The sequence below is a fragment of the Pan paniscus genome, chromosome 13 (assembly GCF_029289425.2).
Source record: "Pan paniscus chromosome 13, NHGRI_mPanPan1-v2.0_pri, whole genome shotgun sequence".
Classification (NCBI taxonomy): Eukaryota; Metazoa; Chordata; class Mammalia; order Primates; family Hominidae; genus Pan; species Pan paniscus.
In genome coordinates this window covers 134,807,518-134,829,916 of record NC_073262.2, presented here as the reverse complement: position 1 = coordinate 134,829,916, position 22,399 = coordinate 134,807,518, and the positions used below count along the sequence as shown (strand labels likewise).

Here is a 22,399-nt window from a genome sequence, read left to right as displayed (position 1 = left end):
ATGGGGTGGAAGACATCACTGTCAACTGATAAGCTCAGCTACACTGGGGGAACTAAACTTAGGCCACAGGCAACAGGATCTTCAGCCCCTAGAGGATATGGCTGCACTCAAAGCCTAGACTGGTCTCTTCCCTTTTGAGAGGTTAGTTTTCAGGGTGGACAAGTTGAAAACATGAGAGGAACTCTCAGTAACACTTGGTAAATACCAGAAATCCTAGAAACTTTTGGGTTTTCCTGGATAGCTTTTGCTCCAGAAGTGCCAATACCTTTGTGAACATCAAGTAGGCACTTTGCTAGAAGTGGAGCCCAGAAATTCTAGAATGCACCTGTGGTGCTGCATTCTAGGGTGGATGGTGGGGATATTCCTCTGACCTTAGGGCAGTCAATGAGCAAATACCAGAATCATGTCCTAGGGCATGGGCTTGGGAGGCAGGAAGGCTCAAGCTAGTATAGGCAGAATCCCAAACTGGACTGCCAAATTTTAAAAAGCTAGAAAGGAAGTGGAAGTCCAGATATGGTCGAAGAAGGAAGATGAGCAAATGAGCGGAGGATCAGAGAAGGGAAAGAAGAGAAAGAAACCTGGCAGAATTCATGAACAACAGTGTGGAGGGCAGAACTTACTCATGCTTGGTCTCTTATTAACCCCTTTCTCTGAGGCCTACTGCAGTGACCATCAGATAATTGGTGCTCAATATATATGTGTTAAAGGAATGGATTCTCATGGTTACCTATTCAATGTGCCAGGTCCAAGTACACAGAATGGAAGGGATGTTTTGAGATGAATCTGTCCAGTCCCTTCATTTCACAGATGAGTCTAGGGAGGTCTGTAGACACTTAGTAACTAACCAAGAGTGGTGCAGTCAGGATGACAGGGAAAAGCTCAGGCTCCTCCTCATCTCCCTTCGCTTTTCCATCTCGGAGACTCCCATAGCTATCTTGTAATGGGCAGGTCAGGACCAGATTGGCTCCCACCTTTTAGGACAGGGGTTGAAAACATTTCCTTAAAGGGCTTACAGTAATAGGAAATCGTCATGCCACTCTGCTGAAGTAGTGTGAAAGCAGCCACAATACATGAACAAATGCATGTGCCTGAGTTCCAATAAAACCTTACAAAAACTAGTCGCTAGTGTGGGCTGAGTTTGCCGAGCCCTGCTTTAGAACAATCGTTTGAAAGCAGGTATTTTGCCTCCTTTCTTTCTGAAGCTGAGTATCTGTCAGTTACTTATATAGCAGGGCCACTCTGGGATGAGGCCTCAGATGAACACCTGTGTCTTCCTTTGGCTTCTCTTTCCGGAGAACATGTAATAACAGAGAGCACACACTCTTCCAGGGAAACAAACAAATAAACAAAGCAAGAAAAAAGAAACTAGAGATGGATTTTTACCTTTTGAACCAAGTAGACGCTTGTGGCCCTCTCGGCAGCCACTTTATCCAGATCAGATCCCTCCGGAACAAAGTAACTCACGTCGGCAATGTGAACTCCCACTTTGAAGTTGCCTGTAAATGCACGAGAAGGACTATCAGGCTGGCGTGGGAGGCCATAGCATTCTCTCCCAGGAGTCCTTTCCTAGAATGTATGTCACTCCCAGAGGCCACAGGACCTGCAGTTAGGTGACACATCTAGTCTTGCTTGCTTCCTTCCTTGGCCACCTCCCTCTGTGACCCGCACTACTGTCACTTTCCTCATTGTATAGCAAAAGATGATGAAATTGTTCTTGTGAATAAACAAGATTAACCACTTTCCCAAGATGTTTCCCATTTCTAAAGGCTTCTTATCTTTGAGTAAACATAAGAAGATATGGCTCATTCTGGGTGATGAACAAATCCTTTTAGGTCACTAGAAGTGAATTAATCCCCGAATCCTGCAGATGAAGCCTCTGAAAGCTCTGCCCTTCCTTCCCATTCCCTCTGGCCATTGCCCTATTCAGCCCACACCTGGCTGCCCTACCTCGCCTCTGTGCCCCTCTCACCTGGCCCTCCACACTTTGCTGTGATCTTTCTAAATGTGGGTCTGGGAAAGGTACTCTTAGCCTGTTATTCATGTCCTTGCAGGGTCACACCCCAAGCAACCTCAGCCCCATCCTTCACATGTTCTGTATGTAGCTGTCATGGGAAACCTCTTTCCATTTCCTGAACAGATCTTCCCTCAAGCCATTTAGATGTTGGCTTGGCTCATACTTTTTCCTATGCTTGGGATAGTCTTAACAGGATCTGCCTATCAAAATCTTCCTTACTTTATTTGGGTCAACTGAAAGAGAATCCCCAAACAAGAAGAGGTTCCTCTACCCCCCTCCCACCATTTCCTCCACCTGTCTGTCTCCTCCAACTCCCCATCACCCCGCCCCCAACCATTTCCTCCATCTGCACTGTAAAGCACGTACTCCACACCTGTTGCTGCTTACCGTGGTCTTTCTTCAGAGCTCTCATCACTACCAGATATCACGGCATATCTCTATCGGCTTGTGTGTTTGTTATCTGTCTCTCTCCCTACCATGTAAGCTCCAGCAAATAAGGCCTTTTGTGTAATGTTCACTGTTACCCAGGGCCTGGAAGAGTACCTGGCACATCATAGGTCCTCAAGAAGTACTTGTTGAATGAATGAATCAACAGTCGGTTTGTCTTTTCCCTCTGGTAAAGGACCCACTTTCTTTTTCCTTTTAGAACTGCTCCTTGCCTTCCTGGTGGAGCTGTCTTTTAATAGGCCCTGCCCTCCCTACCAGGTTTACCAGAGAGTTGGTCAGGTGACCAAGGCTGTTAGAACTGTACCTTAAATGAGGGAGGGTAGTTAGGTTATAAACTTAAGATTTATTCTTGAACATACTGTAAATCACCTATCAAATATAGTGTATGTGAAAATAAAAATATACACATACATACAAGAGTATATACATACGTACATACATATACATGTATGTGTGTATGAAAATATACAAAATGAACCAATTACAAAAAAAGAGTATACATGTAAAATAAGTATATAGGCTGGGCACGGTGGCTCATGCCTGTAATCCCAGCACTTTGGGAGGTCAAGGCTGGCGGATCACTTGAGGCCAGGAGTTTGAGACCAGCCTGGCCAACATGGCAAAACCCCATCTCTACTAAAAATAAAAATTAGCCAGGTGTGGTGGCACACACCTGTAGTTCCAGCTACTCAGGGGGCTGAGGCAGGAGAACTGCTTGAACCTTGGAGGCAGAGGTTGTAGTGAGCTGAGATTGTGCCACTGCACTTCAGCCTGGGCAACAGAGCAAGGCTTTGTCTCGAAAAAATAAAATAATAAAATAAAATAAGTATACAGTTTAAAGATATACAATGGGCAGAGAGAAGCACATGGAAGATACAAGCATAGTGCTGAATTTGCTTCAGTTGAACAATACAACTTGTTGTATTGATAAATGATATGAACTTCAGGAAAGAGGGTCTCTCTCCTGGGATCCCAGGCACTAAGGACCACATAAACCTGGAGCTGCCAGGAAACATCTATGCTACATAATCATGCCAATACAGAAAATAATAGTCTAAGAAAGAAAAGAAGAATTATGACCTCATTTGAACTTCAGGATCCAGCTGAGCCTGAAACTAGTCTACCTGTGGACTTGGCAGTTAATGAGTGGATCAATTCCCTTTCCATTATGACTCACTGACAGAGTCTTGACTCATACCCAAGTTGGCTTAGAAGAACTTATTAACACAGTACCATCTGCTCTTCTGGTAACCTGAATGATCAGTCCTAAGGTATCACACATTTTATCTGCAAACTGTGTAGCTACTTATTATCCTCCTACTCCTTCACTGGGGGATAATTCTTCCCTCAGTTTTTAAAATGGAAAAATGCTTAAACGTGGGATGCTTGAAAAAAGGGGTTCAGGCAAGGAAAAGAATTTAAGATTCCCTATTCTTCATCTGGTGTGACACTCAGAGACCACCTTCCTACAGGGCATTCTTCAGGTTTTTCCGCCCAATCCTGTAGCTGTAATACATAAAGGAATACTTAAGTCCACTTAAGAGATCCTGGCTGCTATGGGGTAACATAACAGATCTGTTTCCCACAGAGGAGAGGGCTGTCTGGAAAGCTGAGAGGAACCAGCATGACTCCAAGCTTAGCTGCCTCATTCTGACAGGCACGCAGCTGTGTCGCTGGGTCACTGGGAGCAGTGAAACCTGCCCTGCGATCGAGGAACTGAACTTTACGTGAATTCAGCCAAGAGTCTCAGACGGCTCAACTTCCAGTTTTGATATTTCAAGTATCTAAAACCAACACTTAGAGAAGGTAAAATAAAGTGTCTTCTTTTGAAGTCAGCATTATAATATATTGGCCTAACAGGTAAATATTGACTGAAGGACAAGAGAGAGGATTATTACATCATGATATAAACCATAATTTTAAATTCAGTCTCTGTGTTACTGCACATGAACTTTCTGTCCTTAGTCAAAATTGACAAACTGACAAAGAGTTCATTACAGGAGATAAAATATGAAGAAGGCCAATCAAAACATATTCAAGAGGCTTAAATTTCATTCAGAATTCCCAGCAGAGCCTCTGAAACCAGCAAAGAGAAGCTCTCTTATTCTCTTCTTTGGATCTTTTTAATGGAAACCCTAAGTAAATATTTTATTATATATGTTTATATAATGTGAACTTGCAGAACTCTTGAGGTGGTGGCACTGAACTTTTTATTCTATGAAAGAGAAACTATAAATCCAAAAGTCACATGGCATATGCTGCCAAAATGTTTAAGACAAATTTGATATTTTAAAAGATACTGGCTTTCATATAAAAGCATTCTTTTAAAATATTTTTAAATTTAAAACTTTCATCTGCCAGGGAGTAGGTGAGCCTGTGTGTTTAAAGAGCATTTAGAGCAGAGAGAGGAAGGATCCCCCGGGCAGCCGGGCCTGGCTCACTTTGCCTAGGGTCCACAAACTTAGATGAGTACAAACACTCCTTTGAATGAACCTGACGGGACATGAGAACTGCTTCATCCAATTAAAACATAGATTATAAAGCGGGATTCAGAAACCATCTCTTTGAAGCCAGCCTTCCAACCAGTGCAGCCACTTCCCCACAGTGTCCCTGCCAGGTGGCCCCTGCTATATCCTCAAGAGTGGGAAGCTGACATCTTCTTGAAGCCACCTGCTCTCTTTCTGAAGAGCTCTGGTAGGGGAAGTGCTTCCTCACATGGATCCTCTAGTTTATGCCCGCACTAGACATCTGTGAGTGGGGACCCATCCATTTAAGGAGCTCTCGGTCTAATGGGGCTCATACATACACCCGTGTGATAACTCAAGTGTATGGCAGTAAGCTGAACTGCAATCAGTGAGGACATCTGGAAGTGTTTTGTGATCCATAACAACTACATAAACGTAACATAGACTATGATGATCATAAAAATAATAAAGACCTGTAATCCCAGCACTTTGGGAGGCTGAGGTTGGCGGATCACCTGAAGTCAGGAGTTCAAGACCAGCCTGGCCAACATGGTGAAACCCCATCTCTACTAAAAAATACAAAAATTAGCCAAGTGTGGTGGCGCATGCCTGTAGTCCCAGCTACTTGGGAGGCTGAGGCAGGAGAATCACTCGAACCCGGGAGGTGGAGGTTGCAGTGAGCCGAGATCACACCACTGCACTCCACCCTGAGCAAGAGTGAGACTCCGTCTCAAGAAGAAGAAAAATAATAACAATAATAATAAAGATAGCAGGAGTGAACATTTATTAAATGTCTCCTCTGTGCTAGGGGCTCCACACACAAGCTAACTTTGACTACAGCTATGCAAATCGTTTTGCACAGATGAATTATCTGAGATGCAGAGAGTTTTTCAGTCACTTTTCCAGTTACTTGGCTAAAAAGTGAGAAATCCCAGATTCAAAACCAGGTTGGGTTCAGATCCTTTGCTCCTTTTATTACCCCTCGCCATAAACTGTCACTGCAACTCCAGAACAAGATGATACAACCCAATTTTTCATCTCAGTGGGCCACAGCTCAAAATCCCTCCCTATCTCTCATAACTCCATGGAAGCCACATTCTCAGCTCTGGATTCAGAAGTCCTGGCAGAGACTCTTTCCAGCCATGTTCACTCCTGTCCCTGCAGGCTCTTTTGGTTCCCGTTGTCAGTCTCCTTAACCACTTGTAGCAGGGCCTGATTATAGAACAACCACTAAGCCATTAACTCCAGTTCTATTTAATTAGATGAACAAGCTCTTTAAAATCTAAACCACTCCTAAATTTCTAGCTTACAGTCATTTTTAGCTGGTAGTACAGAGACTGTCTGAACGACTCAAGAGGCCTGTGCCAGGAATGAGCACAACCAGGGTGGCCACCTACTATAGGTGGGGCCTTCCCTTACCAGCAGTGAGATAAGGCCTTCCAGACTTGGGTCACTTCATTCACTTTTACCCATTGCTGAGACTGGACAGTGGTCACAGTGGTGACAGAGGCTCTTCTTGACATCAGCAGGACACTCCTCACATAAAACAATATTATGTGTTGTGATAGATATTTGTTCCCCCCAGTCTCCCCACTCCCTGCCAATTCACAGGTTGAAATTTAATCCCCAATGTGATGGCATCAGGAGGCAGACCTCTGGGAGGTTATCAGGCCTCAGAGGTAGATCCCTCACAAATAGGATTAGTGCCTTATAAAAGGGACCCCAGACAGCTCTCTCATTCTTTCTACTATGTAAGGACGCAATGAGAAGGTGCTGTTCCATGAACCAGGAAGTGGGCCGTCACTAGACACTGGATCTGCCAGCATCTTGATCTTGGACTTCCCAGCCTCAAGGACTGTGAGGAATAAATCCGTTGTTTTAGTTCTTTATGCCACCTAGTCTACAGTATTCTGTTATAGCAGCCTGAATGGACTAAGGCACATGTGATGCCTGGAAAGCCTTTTAATATACTTCATCAGCAAAAAATAACTGCTTTGTCCAGGTCACTAATAACCTCTGTGCACTAAATCCAAACCTTCGTAGGCCTGACCTTATAGCAGCATCTGAAGCCTGGTGATTCTGTGCCCTCCCCACCCCAACACCTTGAGACACTCCTCCTTAGCTCTGGGCCCCACTCTGGGTGTCTAAGCTCCATGTCTGCTCCTCTTCAAGTTTCTCTGCCTCTCCGTGTCCCTTGAGTGTGGCGTGCCAAGCCTCCGTGCTCTGCCCCAGGCTGCCTTCTCTTCTAATTCTACCCCTTCTCTCTGGATTGTCTCATCTACTTCCAGGGATTCAAACCTCATTTCTGTGCTTTGGTCTTCTAATTGTATATCACCAGCCTAGACTTCTCTGAGCTTCAGATTGATGTATACAAAGTCTACTGAGAATTTTCACTCAGCTGTCCCACGGTCACATCACACTCATACCTCCATAAGCCCCTACTGTCAGCAAAACCATTTCTCTCCCTGTGTTTCCTGTCCCAGGAAGTGGGATCACCTCCACTAAACCAAAAGTGATACCCATGCCTGCCTAAACCAAAAAGAAACCTGGGACTTTCTCAGGCCTGTGTCGATCAATCATTCTGACTCTACCTTCCATACGTCTCTCACATCTGCCCATATGTCTTCCTTCCCACCATTGTCACCTTGGCCAAGACCACCATGGCTTCTTCTAAGAAATATCTAACAACCTCCTATTGCTCTCCCTGCCATTTCTCAAACTCATTTTCCATAGTGAAGACAGTGCCCTTTCCAAACACAAATCTGCCTGTCGCCTCACCATCTACACCCTCCAGAGGCCCTGCTGCCCTGAGCACGCAGCCCAGACCTGGCTTCCGTGGCCTGCCTGGCCTGGCTTTTGCCCACCCCTCCCATCCCATGGTCTTGTTTCTTCCACTCCTCCCCTGCACACCATCCTCTATCACCACTTCACAAGAAGCTGATACCAACCCAACTGCTCATCATGTGGGTCTGCTCTGTGCATGTTTTGACTTTCCTGGCCCTTATCCCTTAAATGACAGTTACACCCCCAAGACACTGTGATGGGGCTCCCATGCTCACACCCAGGGGTCTCCCCGCGGTTCTCTCTATTCCTCTTCCTGGCAACCCCCACTGGTCCTTCAAACTACCACCTAAAGTCACTTCCTCCGGCAGGCCTGCCCTGATGACCTAGACCAGGCTCAATCCCCTTCTGTGTCTTCCTACAGCTTCTCAACTCTTTCACCCCCATGTACTACATGCGGATCATGAACTACCTCCTGACTCTCTGTAATCAGCATGATGGGCAGGGAAAGGGCTGGGCCCGCAGTGATTGACATTTACTGAATGAAAAAGAAAGTAACAAAAAATATAGGGCAGGCGCCCTGCTGCTCTGGGCTGAAAGGATTGTAAACCCTGCCTAACTGCCCATGCAGGTGCTGAGCCCTCTCCATACCAGGTCTGCAAGAGAGCACCCAGCCTGTGCCTGCATATGCATACCTCAGGTGACTTAAAATTCACTGCTGTCTGGTGAAGCCCACTACATCCTCAGGTAAAGTGGCAATTATTATTATTTTTTTCTCTCTTTTAAAGCCAAAATATGTCTCCCTAGAGTTTTCACTTATTGGCTCCAGTTCTGGCTCATAAGGGTGCCCAGAACAAGCCCATCTCCTTGGAGGACAGCAATCTGGCTAAGAGAAAGGAGTGAAGCAGGGCTAGGTGCTTTTAGGGTAGCACCAGCTTTAATTACTGAGACAGCCAGCATATGGCCCCTAGGACTTTTCTCCTTCAGGCTAAACAACCACATGGTTTAGCTTTCAATTACCTCATAATCTTCCTAATAACCATCTTCATTCATTCAATCAGCCACACAACAAATACTTACTAAGCTCCTACTATGTACCAGTCCTTTTCTAGGCACTGGAGACATACAAGAAAACTGACAAGGTCCCTTCTCATGTCAAGCTTCCAGTCTAGTGGGGAGAGAAAGGCAATGAGCAAACAAACAAATGACAAGATTACTTAGATAGTAAAAAGGACTTTGGAGAAAATAAAACAGCGAATGTCTGGAGCCTATTTTAGAGTTCATTAGTAATGAAAAGGTGTCTATGAGGAAACAGACTGAGACCTGTGGGTCTAAAAAAGACCACGTCACGTGATGACATGGGGGAGAGCATCCCAGGCAGGAGAGCCAGAGCGAAGGATGGGGGGTGGGCACAAGCTTGCTGTGTCTGAGGACACAGCTGTGGCTGGAAAGCAGGGAAGAAGTGGAAGCAGGGAGGCTAGTGAGGTGGATGGGCCCTGAGAAGAGCTGCCCTGCTGGGTCAGGATGAGGCATTCTTTACTTCAAGTGCAATGGGAAGCCACCAGGGAGTGCTAAGTGGAAAGGTAACTTGAATGTACCATACTCACTTTCTCACTTTGCCACCTCACCCACTCTGCAGACCATGGCTCTATTAATGCCATCTGCAGTCATACTGAACAAAAACAAAGAGCCTCAAGACCACAATCAGAAGTACAACCTGCTGGACACCCTGACAGATAGAACAGATGTTGGACTTCCTGTCCCTCAGGTTGGTTTCCACCCAGTCTATGATGGGAACACAATGCTCTGGCTTGGGTCACCCCTCTTGACCCTGTGGCCAGTTTTCCCAACATAGGAGCCTCAACAGAGATAGAAAACAGTATTCTGGAAGCTCAGAAAGGGTAATCCAACCAAGGGGGCTGAGCGAAAGGGATGTTCCGCTGTTCAAATGGCACCAGCGATGAGGCGCCTTACTTAGGGCAGCTCATGCAGCCAGGATGCGGGCCCTGGCCTTAGCATGATCCTACTGAATTTTGGAGACAGACTCAACTGGGCTTGGATCACCTTGTGGCCACACAATAAACTCCACCTTTTACTTGGGATAAGCACATTCCCTCTGAGAAACACTGATTGGGTTGCTAGGTAAGAGGGACAACTCAAACGCTGGCATCTTCCAGTTCCATGTGGTATTCGTTATGTAATCTCACACAAAAGCTGACCACCAGTATAGCAAGCCATGGCAGCACTCCATGGCCATGACGTGGTGATGGTTTGAGGATATTTTACAAACTTAAGAGAAGCTGAAGTGAAAAAAAAATCTGGGGTAAGTAAATCTGAATGAAATGCAGGAACCCACCATGAGGAGGGGGTAGCATAGGATGACTTCTTCTTAGGTCTCCCCAAAGGTCAGGATTTGAAGAGTCTGGATTTTCTTCTTCTTTTTTCCTCTTTGCCATCCAGCAAGAGGTTAATGAGGACCTTTAGTTGCAAACTCCTTAACTGGTGAGCTCATCTTCTGGAACTGAGCAGCTTCAAGAACCTTTTCCCTTCATTATTACTAAGGGCTCTATCAATCTGCAAGTACTCAACTAAACTGCCCACACAGCAATTTTTGTCATGTTCAATGTAATTCTCAGGCATCTAAGTTTAAATTTATATGAACAGCATGGATGAGGAACACCCAGGTAGTAAATTCCACTTTTTCTCTTCCAAATGACTTGAGCAATGGCCTTCTTCATTAACAGGAAAGAGAATGAGGAGCTGAACTTGCGAGGCTGGCGCACTCAACGTCTGGGAATTTCCAGGCTTTTCAGCAGTGAGTGGGGAAAGCCCAGGTCAGCCGGTCAAGCCTGGGACAGAGCACAGGCTCCAGAGAAGCTCTGAGAGCAGCAGGGCAGGCACTTGGTCCTTACTCAAAGCCAAAAGACAGTGAAGCCCTAGGGACTGCGAAGGACCCTAGAAGGTCATTACAAAGTGAGCAGGTCAAAGTAATAAGGGCTGGGGTACAGGTGGGTTGGGAATGGAGCAGGACTGGCTGTGGAATGAGGGATACAGGGGCTAGGTGATGGGAACAATGGGTTTCATTATACTCTTCCTTCTACTTTTGCGCATGTTCAAAATTCTTCATCCAAAAAAAAAGAGAAGAGGCAGGACTGAAGCCAAGAAAAGAAAAAAGTTTGAAAAGGACAAATCCAGTTAAGTAAAACTAGCTCAAAGTTTTAAAACAACAACGAGCCAATAGAGGCAGAAGTTGAAGGTTACTGCTAAGAAAGAGCAGAATAAAAATGTCCTCAGTGATGATCTTTAGAGGCAGCAGATACAGGGATTGTTCCTTCATCCGTTACACACTTTTGTAATGTTTTCAGTTTTCAAAGGCAGGAAAAGCAATAAGGATAAAAAGTATAAAATAAAAAATGCAAACCCTGCTTTAAAATATCTGGAGAAAAATATATGAAGAAGGTAACAATGGTTTTGAGTGATAGGATTTTGAATTTTTCTTTTTGCTTAGATGTAAACTTTAATTCTTGAATAATAAGTGTGTTACTTGGTAAAGAGTCTTGGATTTTTAGAATAAAACACCAACAAAATGCTATGTCCACCCCAGCCACCTGTGTATCTCTTGACTTCCCAGCACACACCAAGAAACAGCACTACTGGCCAGCCTGAGCAGGAGGCAGTAAATTGATGCCAGCTTATTGGTCAATTCTCCTGGTGGATTATGGTGACTAAAGCACTTTGCAGGCAAGCTCTATAAAGGTGAACTTAGTAAATGAAGTAGCAGAGAACTGGGCATACTCCTTCTGAACAGGAAACAACTATTTTCATGCCAGAAATGTAACTACAGTAGGCAGCAGGTCATGGCATGTGTCGTCATCTCTTTTATGGGCTTCGGCACGTATGGCCAGCATGGGGACCTAGTCTTTCTTATGTCTGAGGCTGTGCAGGGAATGCGTGTGTGGAATCCCAGCAGAATGGTTTCCCCCAGGTCTAGGTCTAAAAACAGAATTGTAGCATATTTTCATTCATTTGTGGACTTTTCTATTTTTTAAAAGTCCCAGCCGGGTGTGGTGGCTCACGCCTATAATCCCAGCACTTTGGGAAGCTGAGGCGGGTGGATCACCTGAGGTCAGGAGTTGGAGACTAGCCTGACCAACATAGAGAAACCCCATCTCTACTAAAAACAAAATTAGCCGGGCCTGGTGGTGCATGCCTGTAATCCCAGCTACTCAGGAGGCTGAGGCAGGAGAATCGCTTGAACCGGGAGGCGGAGGTTGCCGTGAGCCGAGATAGCACCATCGCACTCCAACCTGGGCAACAAGAGCAAAACTCCATCTCAAACAAACAAACAAACAAAAATAGTCCCTCTATTAACAAGACATAATTACTAGTCTCTACCAGCCAAATATACAAGAGATATATAATTTTCAATGTTTTAAAGAAATATAAAACAACTATGTGTATTAAAATGCCTATAAACTAAACGTTAACTGTTAACTGCTTAATCCAATCCCAGCATTCCTTACATCAGAAATTGAAACAACTTTCATATTTACCTAGAATTCTGAAAGGCAAAAGCTCACTGCTTTATATTCCGGTGACAAAAACCCTTAGTGGCTTTTCTCTCACACTGGACATACCTTTTGGGTTATTATTTTCTCACCATGCCCAATTAGCTCTTTTGGATCCAATCACTCAGTTTCACTTATTAATTTATTTGCATGAAAGGGAAACCATTTCTGACTCCCCAAGACGTCACAAAAGTTAACAAGAAATTATATACATAATTTATGTATGCCTGTGGTATGAGAATCCACCATACTGGTGGTCTCATAATAACGGCATATTGACTGCTTACTTTTTAAAGCACTTCATTATATTAATTCATTTAATCTTCCAATGCTATGAGACAAATCTCTTTCTACAGATAAAGACACTGAGACTCAGGGAGGTCAGACACCTTGTGTCAAGGTCTGACTCCAAAACTGGAGCTCCTAACCACTGCATTATGGAGATTCAATGCCCCTTAGCATCGGGTACTTGACAAACTCATACTTGCTTCTTTTTCAACACCTGTAGACTACAAGCGCTCTCAATTTAATTTTAAAAGATTACACATTCATTCTGCAGAACAAACATTTTGACAAGTAGAACAAGTAAGTAGACATAGTATGATTTTCAACATGACTGAAAGTAATTCCTTTACAGAAACAATAAATATTTGTTGAAATGAAAACCTTGTCAAGTAGTCTTTTAACTACTGGTCACTTTCTATTTCTGAGCTGTCCATACATCAGTTAGTTATAACTCAATTTCCTGGGTTTTTGTTTTTGTTTTGTTTATTTGTTTGTTTTTGAGACAGGGTCTTGCTCTGTCACCCAAGTTGGAGTGCAGTGGCACGATCATGGCCCACTGCAGCTTCCACCTCCTCAGGCTCAAGTGATCCTTCCACTTCAGCCTCCTGAGCAGCTGAGACTACAGGCAAGCACCATCATGCTCAGCTAATTTTTTAATTCTTTGTAGAGACAGGGTCTCACTATGCCCAGGCTGGGGTCAAACTCCTAGGCTCAAGCAATCCTCCCACCTCGGCCTCCCAAAATGTTGGGGTTACAGGCGTGAGCCACCCCACCTGGCCTTGAACATGACTTTTGTATTTTGTAATAGATATGGATGTGGTATAGTAGGGGAAAGATGTCCTGTCCTCATGACACATGCTCAAGTTCACTTGTAGCCTCTCTCACTAAAATGGAGTTAAGACTCTTCAGATGCCATAGCTCCTGGATGATAACAATAGTTTTATTTATTGTGGCTGGCATATAAATACACTCAACTATTTCTTGATTAAATGAATAATCTTCACAAAAGTTCTATGAGGTAGGTACTATTAATATTTACATTTTACAGATGAAGACATTCAGACTCAGAGAGGTTAAATGATTTGCCCAATGTCAGACAGTCAGTAAATGGCAAAGCCAGGATTAGAACATTGTCTGACTCCAGTAACAATGTGCTCACCTATCATACCAAAGGACCATATGGTGGTGCAGCCTTTTCCTAAGGCTGACTATGATTAACAATGTTTCAATCATTATTACAGTTACCAGTATCTCTTAACTTTTTGTTTCATGACAGCTTTATTGAGATTTCATTAACATACCACACAGTTCACTCAAAGTGTGCAACTGAATGGTTTTTAGTATAGGCACAAAGTTGTGCAACCACAACTACAATAAATTTTAGAACATTTTCATCACCCCAGAAAGAAAGCCCATATCTGTTTACAGTCACTCCCTATTTCCTCCCAACCTTCCCAGCCGCAGGCAACTACTAATCTATTTCTGGTCTCTATAGATGTACCTGTTCTGACATCTCATATTAATGGAATCATACAAAGTGCTCTTTTATGGTTGTCTTCTTTCACCTAGTTTATTTTCAAGGTTCACCCCTGTTGTATCGTGTACTTTGTTTCTTTTTATGAATGAATAATATTCTATTATATGGATATACCATATTAAATTATCCATTCATTGGCTGCAGACACATTTGGGTTGTTTCCATTTTTTTTGTACTCCTTCATTTTTTTAAAATAAAATTTTTTATTAAGGCATGAAATACATAAAGTATACAAGCATTAAGCATACAGTTCAATGAAGTTTTACAAAGTAAATATACTTAGGTAACCACCACCCAGTTCCAAGAAATAGAATGTATGCAGAATTCCAGAAGCTTTTCTCATGCCTCCTCCCAGTCTTTACACTCACCAAAGATAATTACTTTTCTGACCTCTATATAATCACTGATCAGTTTCACCTTTCTTTGTATTTTACATAACTAGATTCATATGGTATATGTCTATTTTTTGTCTGGCTTATTTTGCTCAACACACCGTTTTTGATATTCATCATGTTGTGTTTTGAATTTGCTTCACTCTGTTGCTATATAATATTCCATCGTAAGAGTATACCCCAATTTATTAATTTTATTGTTATCAGGCACTTAGATTGTTTTTGGTTTTTTGCTATTATAAGTGATGGTGCTATGAACGTTCCTGTACATATATACACCTTTCTATGGGGTATATACTTAAGACTAAAACTGCTGGGCCATGAGTTATGAATCCACCCAGCTTTATTACATATTGTACAATGGTTTCCCAAAGTAGTTGTGGCAACTTAGACTCCTACTAGCAGTATATGAGAGTTGTAATTGCTCCACACCCTCACTAACATTGTCAGCTTTAAAAACTTTTAGCTATTGTGGTGGGAACATAATAGTATCTTATTGTGGTTTTCATCTCCATTTTCCCCCTGGACTTAAGATATTTTCATGTGTTTGACCATTGGTTATCTTCTTTTATGAAGTGCCTCTTCAAGTCTTTATATAATATATTGGTAAGAGTCATATGCTGGATATATGTATTACAAATATCTTCTCCCACTCTGTGGCTTGCCTTTTCAACAATTTTTTTTTTTTTTTTTTTTTTAAAGACAGAGTCTCACTCAGTTGCCCAGGCTGGAATGCAGTGGTGCAATCTCAACTCACTGCAACCTCCACCTCCCAGGTCAAGTGATTCTCATGCCTCAGCCTCCCGAGTAGCTGGGATTACAGACGTGTATGACCATGCCTGGCTAATTTTTGTATTTTTAGTAGAAAGAGGTTTTTACCATGTTGACCAGGCTGGTGTCGAACTCCTAACCTCAAGGGATCCACCTGCCTGCACCTTCCAAAGTGGTGGGATTATGGACATGAACCACTGCACCCTTTTCAACAATCTTAATGATGTCTTTTGATGAACGGATGTTCTTAATTTTAATAAAATCTAATTTATCAGTCTTTTCCTTTAAAGCTTATGCTTTTTGTGCTCCACTTAAAAAATCTTTGCCTACACCAAGGTCATAAGGTTATTTTTCTTATGTTATCTTTAGAAGTGCTAATGTGTTACTTTCATACTCAGATCTATGAGCCACATGGAATTCATTTTTATGTGTGGTATAAAGTAGGGGTCAAAACCAATTTTTTCCCCATATGGATATCCAACCAGTCTAGTACCATTTATTGATAAAACCATCTTTTCCTCACTACACAGCAGTAACATCTTTGCTAAAAACCATGTGGTTGTATATATATGTGGGTCTGTTTCTGTATTCTCTATTCTAGTCTTACCTTGACTTCTGAGCAGCAGCTGAACATTTATTATTTCAGCATAACCCTTACTACAATTCCATGGCAATTTTTTTGGTCTCACTCTGTCACCCAGGCTGGAGGACAGTGTGGTGCGATCATGGCTCACCGCAGCCTTGACATCCTAGGCTCAAATGATCCTCCCACCTCTCAGCTTCTTGAGTAACTAGGACTATAGACGTGCACCACCACATCTAGCTAATTGTTGTAATTTTTGTAGAGATGGGGTTTCACCATGTTGCCAAGGCTGGTCTCAAATTCCTGGACTCAAGCAATCCTCCCATCTCATCCTCCCAAAGTGTTGGATTACAGGAGTGAGCCACTGTGGCCCATGCAAATTTTAATCTTTCTAATTTTATATTAATAATAACTTTCACTAAACACTTACTTTTTGTCTAGCACCATTCTAAGTGCCAGGGATTATCTCATTTAGTCTTCCCCATAATTCTGAGTTAGATATTATTATCCCCCTTGATGTCAGGGAACATTGAGGTAAGAAGAGGTTAATTCTCTCCTCTGGAATACGGACTGTGTCCCTTCTCATTTTGTTGTTATACAAACTACTTTTGTGGAAAAGGATCAGAAGTATATGCAACTTGAGGTAGTTACTGTAAATATTTTTAAAGCTAAGTTGTGTTTATGCAACAATAGGCATAAATGAAGCTTAGTTAGCTCTTTTAGTTTTTCATATACTCAATAATTTGGAACTGGAAGACACTTGAGAAACTGTCTAGTTCAAACCACCATTTTATAGCTGAGGAAAGAGAATTTCAGAGAAATCACAGAAATGCCCAAATTTCCATGATGCAGTACAGGCAAAGATGAGACAAGAACCCAGTTCTCCTGCTCCTATTGCAGTGCTCTTTCTGGTATACCACAACTGTCTCTCATCACGCAGTGAGTGTGTTGGATCACTGGGACTTCTTAACTGGCTTCCAGGTTTACCTTGGTGCCAGATACTTGAGGATGCCTGACTGGTGGGTGCCAGATTATCTTGGCTTTCATGAGCAAGGAAACTGGAACCAATCAGTAGAGCTGGAAGCTGATGAACACACAACAGTCCAAATTCGGTTTAACAAGGTGCACTGAGACATCCATGAAAAAGAGAATTTCCAAAGCCCAGACCCCACAGAAATCAAGCTAGCAAGATTTGAATGGAACATAGGAATAAGACTTAGAGGGTGGAGCTGCCTCTCCACTTAATCTTTCCACTTAGATTCTGTGTCCTCAAAAAGGAACTCATTGGCAAGCATCCCAGAAGCCCACTTCCATGCCAGAGCCCTTGCATGACTATTCAGTTATTTGGATTTTTTGAGTCAAGGTACAATTCAGTAAAAAATGATCATACAACAAGGACAGTTAAAATTGTTCACTCACCAGCTGGGTGCAGTGGCTCACACCTGTAATCCCAGCACTTTGGGAGACCAAGGCGGGTGGATCACCTGAGGTCAGAAGTTCAAGACCAACCTGGCCAACATGGGAAACCATGTTGTAAAAATACAAAAATTAGCTGGATGTGGTGGCAGGTGCCTGTAGTCCCAGCTACTAGGGAGGTTGAGGCAGCAGAATCACTTGAAGCTGGGAGGTGGAGGTTGCAGTAAGCCAAGATTGCGCCATCGCACTCCAGCCTGGGCGACAGAGCAAGACTCAGTCTCAAAAAAAAAATTGTTCACTTGTCAGTGCCCCAGATGAATGAAGAAGACATGCATTTCCTTATGAGCTGACAGATCTACAGAATTTCCCATTTCTCTTCCCAGGTTCATTATCAAGGGCCCTACTACAAAAATAAGGTTTGACTGAGATCAAGTACTTGAGTTGCCTGGGATCTGCCTGAGGTTGGAATGCCCTCTGACATAAAATACTGCAAGAGGAAAATATTCAGCATTTCAAAATGGGGATTAGAAATGACTTCACAAAGCTGGGCGTGGTGGCTCACGCCTGTAATCCCAGCACTTTGGGAAGCTGAGGTGGGTGGATAACCTGAGGTCAGGAGTTCCAGACCAACCTGACCAACATGGTGAAACGCTGTTTCTGCTAAAAATACAAAAATTAGCCAGGCACAGTGGCATGTGCCTGTAATCCCAGATACTCAGGAGGCTGAGGCAGGAGAATTGCTTGAAACCAGGAAGCAGAGGTTGCAGTGAGCCGAGATCACACCACCACACTCCAGCCTGAGTGACAGAGCAAGACTCCATCTCAAAAAAAAAAGAAAAGAAATGAAATGACTTTGCATGGAAGAGGAACGTAGGAGTAACAGCATTCGAAGCACTGGGCATCATGAAGATGTCAGAGACAAAACCCAGAAATGTATCCAAGCAGAAAATTGCCCTGAAGTGGAATTTTTCTTTTCTTTTTTTGAGACGGAGTTTCACTCTTGTCACCCCGGCTGGAGTACACTGGTGCGATCTCGGCTCACTGCAACCTCCACCTCCCAGGTTCAACTGATTCTCCCACCTCAGCCTCCTGAGTAGCTGGGATTACAGGTGCCCGCCATGCCCAGCTAATTTTTGTATTTTTAGTAGAGACAGGGTTTCACTATGTTGGCCAGGCTGGTCTCTAACTCCTGACCTCAGGTGATCCACCCGCCTTGGTCTCCCAAAGTGCTGGAATTACAGGTGTGAGCCACTGTGCCCAGCTGGAATTTTTCTTTTCCAAGATCTACTGATGAGTGATCAGGGTTCCCCTCTAAGATACAAAGCGCAGATTTTATCCTCTTCAGTGAGCTGAATCCTGAAATGCTGCATTTCAAAAGGATGCCCTTCCTGAAAATTGAAGACTGTACCATGGGAGGCACCTCACATTTAATTAGGAAAGTTTAATCCGTTAGCTGTTGGAAACATAAACATATGTAGCTTAAAAATAAGATCTACATGCACCATTTAATTTAACAAAAAACGATGCTTAAAATCTACATATAAAGTTGACTTTCATTTTTAAACTGTCACCTGATTTCTGAATTCCGGTCCCTTGGCGTTATCTCCATATACCAATTTAACCTCCCAACTACATTCCCAAGAGATGAAAATTAAAAACAAACTTTTTTTTTTTTTTTTTTTGAGATGAAGTCTTGTTCTGTCACCCAGGCTGGAGCACAGTGGCGCGATCTTGGCTCACTGTAGCCTCCGCCTCCTGGATTCAAGCAATTCTCCTGCCTCAGCCTCCCGAGTAGCTGGGACTACAGGTATGTGCCAGCAGACCGGCTAATTTTGTATTTTTTAGTAGAGACGGGGTTTCTCCATGTTGGCCAGGCTGGTCTCCAACTCCTGACATCAGGTGATCCATCCGCCTCAGCCTCCCAAAGTGCTGGGATTACAGGAATGAGCCACCATGCACAGCCTAAAAATAAACTCTAATTTCCAATGTCTCACCAACATGGCATTAAGATCTATCTGCTACCAAAGGAATACTTAGATTTTTATACTATCAAATTTCTATTTCTTTTCTTTTTTTTTAGATGGAGTCTCGCTTTGTCACCCATGCTGGAGTGCAGTGGTGCGATCTTGGCTCACTGCAACCTATGCCTCCCGGGTTCAAGCGATTCTCTTGCCTCAGCCTTCCAAGTAGCTGGGATTACAGGCGCGTGCCACCACACCCAGCTAATTTTTATATTTTTAGTAGACATGGGGTTTCACTATGTTGGTCAGGCTGGTCTCGAATCTTGCCCTGGTGATCTGCCCGCCTCGGCCTCCCTAAAGTGTTGGGATTACAGGCATGATCCATCGCACCCAGCCCTCAAATTTCTATTTCTCCCAACTTATAGGTGAGCACTGCCACTGAAGAGATACTTGGTGTTTGTTTATTTATTTATTTATTATTTAACAACACCAAGAGATACTTGGTGTTGTTAGAGACAGCCTCACTGTATTGCCCAGCCTGGAGTGCAGTGGCGCCATCTTGGCTCACTGCAGGCTTGAACCCCCAGGCTCAAGTGGTCTTCCCACCTCAGCCTCCCACGTGGCTAGGACTACAGACGCACATCACTATGCCCAGCTTATTTATTTATTTATTTTTCTGTAGAGACTGGGTTTTGCTACGTTGCTCAGGCTGGTTTTGAACTCTTGGCGTTAAGTGAGCCTCCTATCTTGGTCTCCCAAAATGCTAGGATTATAGGTGTAAGCCACTGCAGCTAGCACTGTACTTGGTGTTTAAAGGCATTTCTTAACTAGCAAGACTATTTGCCAATATAACTAAAGGGAAAAAAAATTTGGCTTTTAGATCACAAATTTTGTTTTACTACCATGTTAGGGTTCATTCAGGAAGTTAATTTTATCAGAAAATCAGCACTTATTGAATTTGAAAATAGCAAGGATACAGGCAGGAGGGAGGTGGAGGAAATGACAAGATAAAATGAAGACATGAGTTGCTGTGGAAGCCTGTTGGGATGAAAAGGGAAGAGCAGAGCAGTGCAGACCACGCAAGACACCTGGCAAGGAAATAAGAGGAAGGAAGTGAGCCTCACATGGGCCAATTCACAGAGCTGGAGTAACAGCAGCATGAACATAAGATAAATCCAATGATCTTATAGGTACCACTGAGACATGACAGATGGAGTGAAACACTTGAATGGAATAAGGGAAAGGTATGCCCAATTCCAAAGAAATAGACTTATTTTAGGAGAGAAAGTGGATGAGACTTATATGTCAGGATATAAACCCACAGGCAACCCACAAAACAAGGACAGAAGTACATGGAAATAAAGGGGCAAGGCAAGAACCAGAAAAAGGAGTGAAACACTGAAGGTATGCAATAGGTTGCCTGGCTAGATCTGACTAGACCAAACAATTTTAAAATGCAGGGTAGCAACCAGGAAGTAGAGATATCCAAGGTACTCAGGAAGTAGAGATATCCAAGGTACTCAGGAAGTAGAGATATCCAAGGAACACCCTGCTCTTAGGAAATAAGCAAAAAAGGGAATTAAATCCAGAAGTAATGATGGTTATTGCTATACCCAAGACATGAAGAATACTTGCTGGTAGGAGAAACAGAAATAATGCATTCTGCTAGGAGGAAAGGAAAGTTCTGCGGAGGTTTATGTTGTTCTTAGAAGGCGATTTCATCTGACAGAAGGAGGCAGGGAGGCAAGACCTTGTAAGCAGAGGGAAAGGAGCAGGCAGAGGCCTGGAGGCAGGAAAGGGCACAGGAGATCAGCAGAGCCTGCAGTGACCAGCCCCCACTGTGCGTGTGTTAAGGGAAGCAGCGCTGGGAAGTGGGGTGGCAGGAGAGGAGGCTGAGGACTCATCTTACAGGGCTTTGGTAACAAAGGTCTGCTAAAGAACTGCAGACCTAACCCATAGGTACAAGCAGGTTTTCAAACAGAAAAGCTACATGATCTGGTCCTTGTGCGTGCCACGTAGGAAAGATAACTAGACAGCAAGGTGGACGGGAGACAGTGAGGAGGGAGGGAAATTACTGAAAAGACCATGACAACAGTCTGGAGAGGAAAAGGAATGAAATGTGATTCCAAGATTACTTTGTAAAACTTTGGTTGATTAGACGCCAGCTGATGCCATCATAAAAGCAAGGGGCGGAGAAGAAACAGGCTCAGAGGGACCCTTGTCCTGCTGCCCCTCCAGCTCTCCCTCCCAGGAAACTCCCAAGTTTGGTCTTGAACTCCTGGCCTCAAATGATCCTCCCACCTCGGCCTCCCAAAGTGCTAAGATTACAGGTGTGAGCCACCACACCCGGCCTGAAACCTCCAAGAATGGATCACTGCAACCTCTGCTCCCACACTTCGGAGGCTGAGAATTACTGAAGAAAAATCTTATTATCCTCCAGACTTTGTAGGATTGAAACCCAGACATACCTGAGCAGTGTTTGCCAATGCTTTGTCTGATGGATTCCTGGTCAGTTCTCTATACTATCTGTGATGTGCGCGTGACATGGACATATGTGTGTGTGTGCGTGCGTGTTCATCCGCGGTTCCTCGCTTATGACTCCTACAGCCCTTATTACAGTCTTTTGTTAAAATGTTGGAGAGCTTTAGGCCACTGAATCTCTCTGACTTTCTCCTGCCCTCCTTTCACCCGCTTCTTTTTCTCCCCAAGGCAGGACTCTAATCTTCCCCTCTTCCCATTAAAATGTTCTCTGACCTACCTTGCCTGATTGTGGGTTGGAAGACTTCCATTTTAAAAGGGGTCCTGCCCTATATCCTGGAAGAGGGAATGCTGCACAGAGAGGCCAAGAAGCATCTGCACAGGCCTTGCTGGGTTTCTCCACTCAGTCTGTCACTGAGATCAAACGCTTTTTGCCCAATCACATTTCTACATGGGTGTCCATGCTTCAATCATGCCTATCGAATGAAGCCTCCATAAAAGGCCCAATAGGACAGGGTTCAGAGAGGTTCTGGAGAGCTGAACACATGCAGGTTCCTGGAGGGTGGCATGCCTGGGGAAGGCATGGAAGCTCCACATCCCTTCCCCCATACCTCGCCCTAGGCAACTGTTTATCTGGATCCTTTGCAATATCTTTTATAATAAACCACTAAACTTAAGCGTTTCCCTGAGTTTTCCGTGAG

At 43.7% G+C, this 22,399-nt stretch overlaps 1 protein-coding gene across 3 annotated transcripts in view; it reads right to left on the bottom strand.

Moving 5' to 3' along the window:
- DIS3L2 (DIS3 like 3'-5' exoribonuclease 2) overlaps positions 1-22,399 on the bottom strand; it is a 368,917-nt gene that overhangs the window by 98,408 nt on the left and 248,110 nt on the right. For all 3 annotated transcript variants that reach the window (XM_063595621.1, XM_003821873.5, XM_063595620.1), the window contains exon 11: positions 1,384-1,496. In XM_063595621.1, coding sequence (XP_063451691.1) covers positions 1,384-1,496 — 113 coding nt within the window. The remainder of the gene's footprint in view (positions 1-1,383; positions 1,497-22,399) is intronic.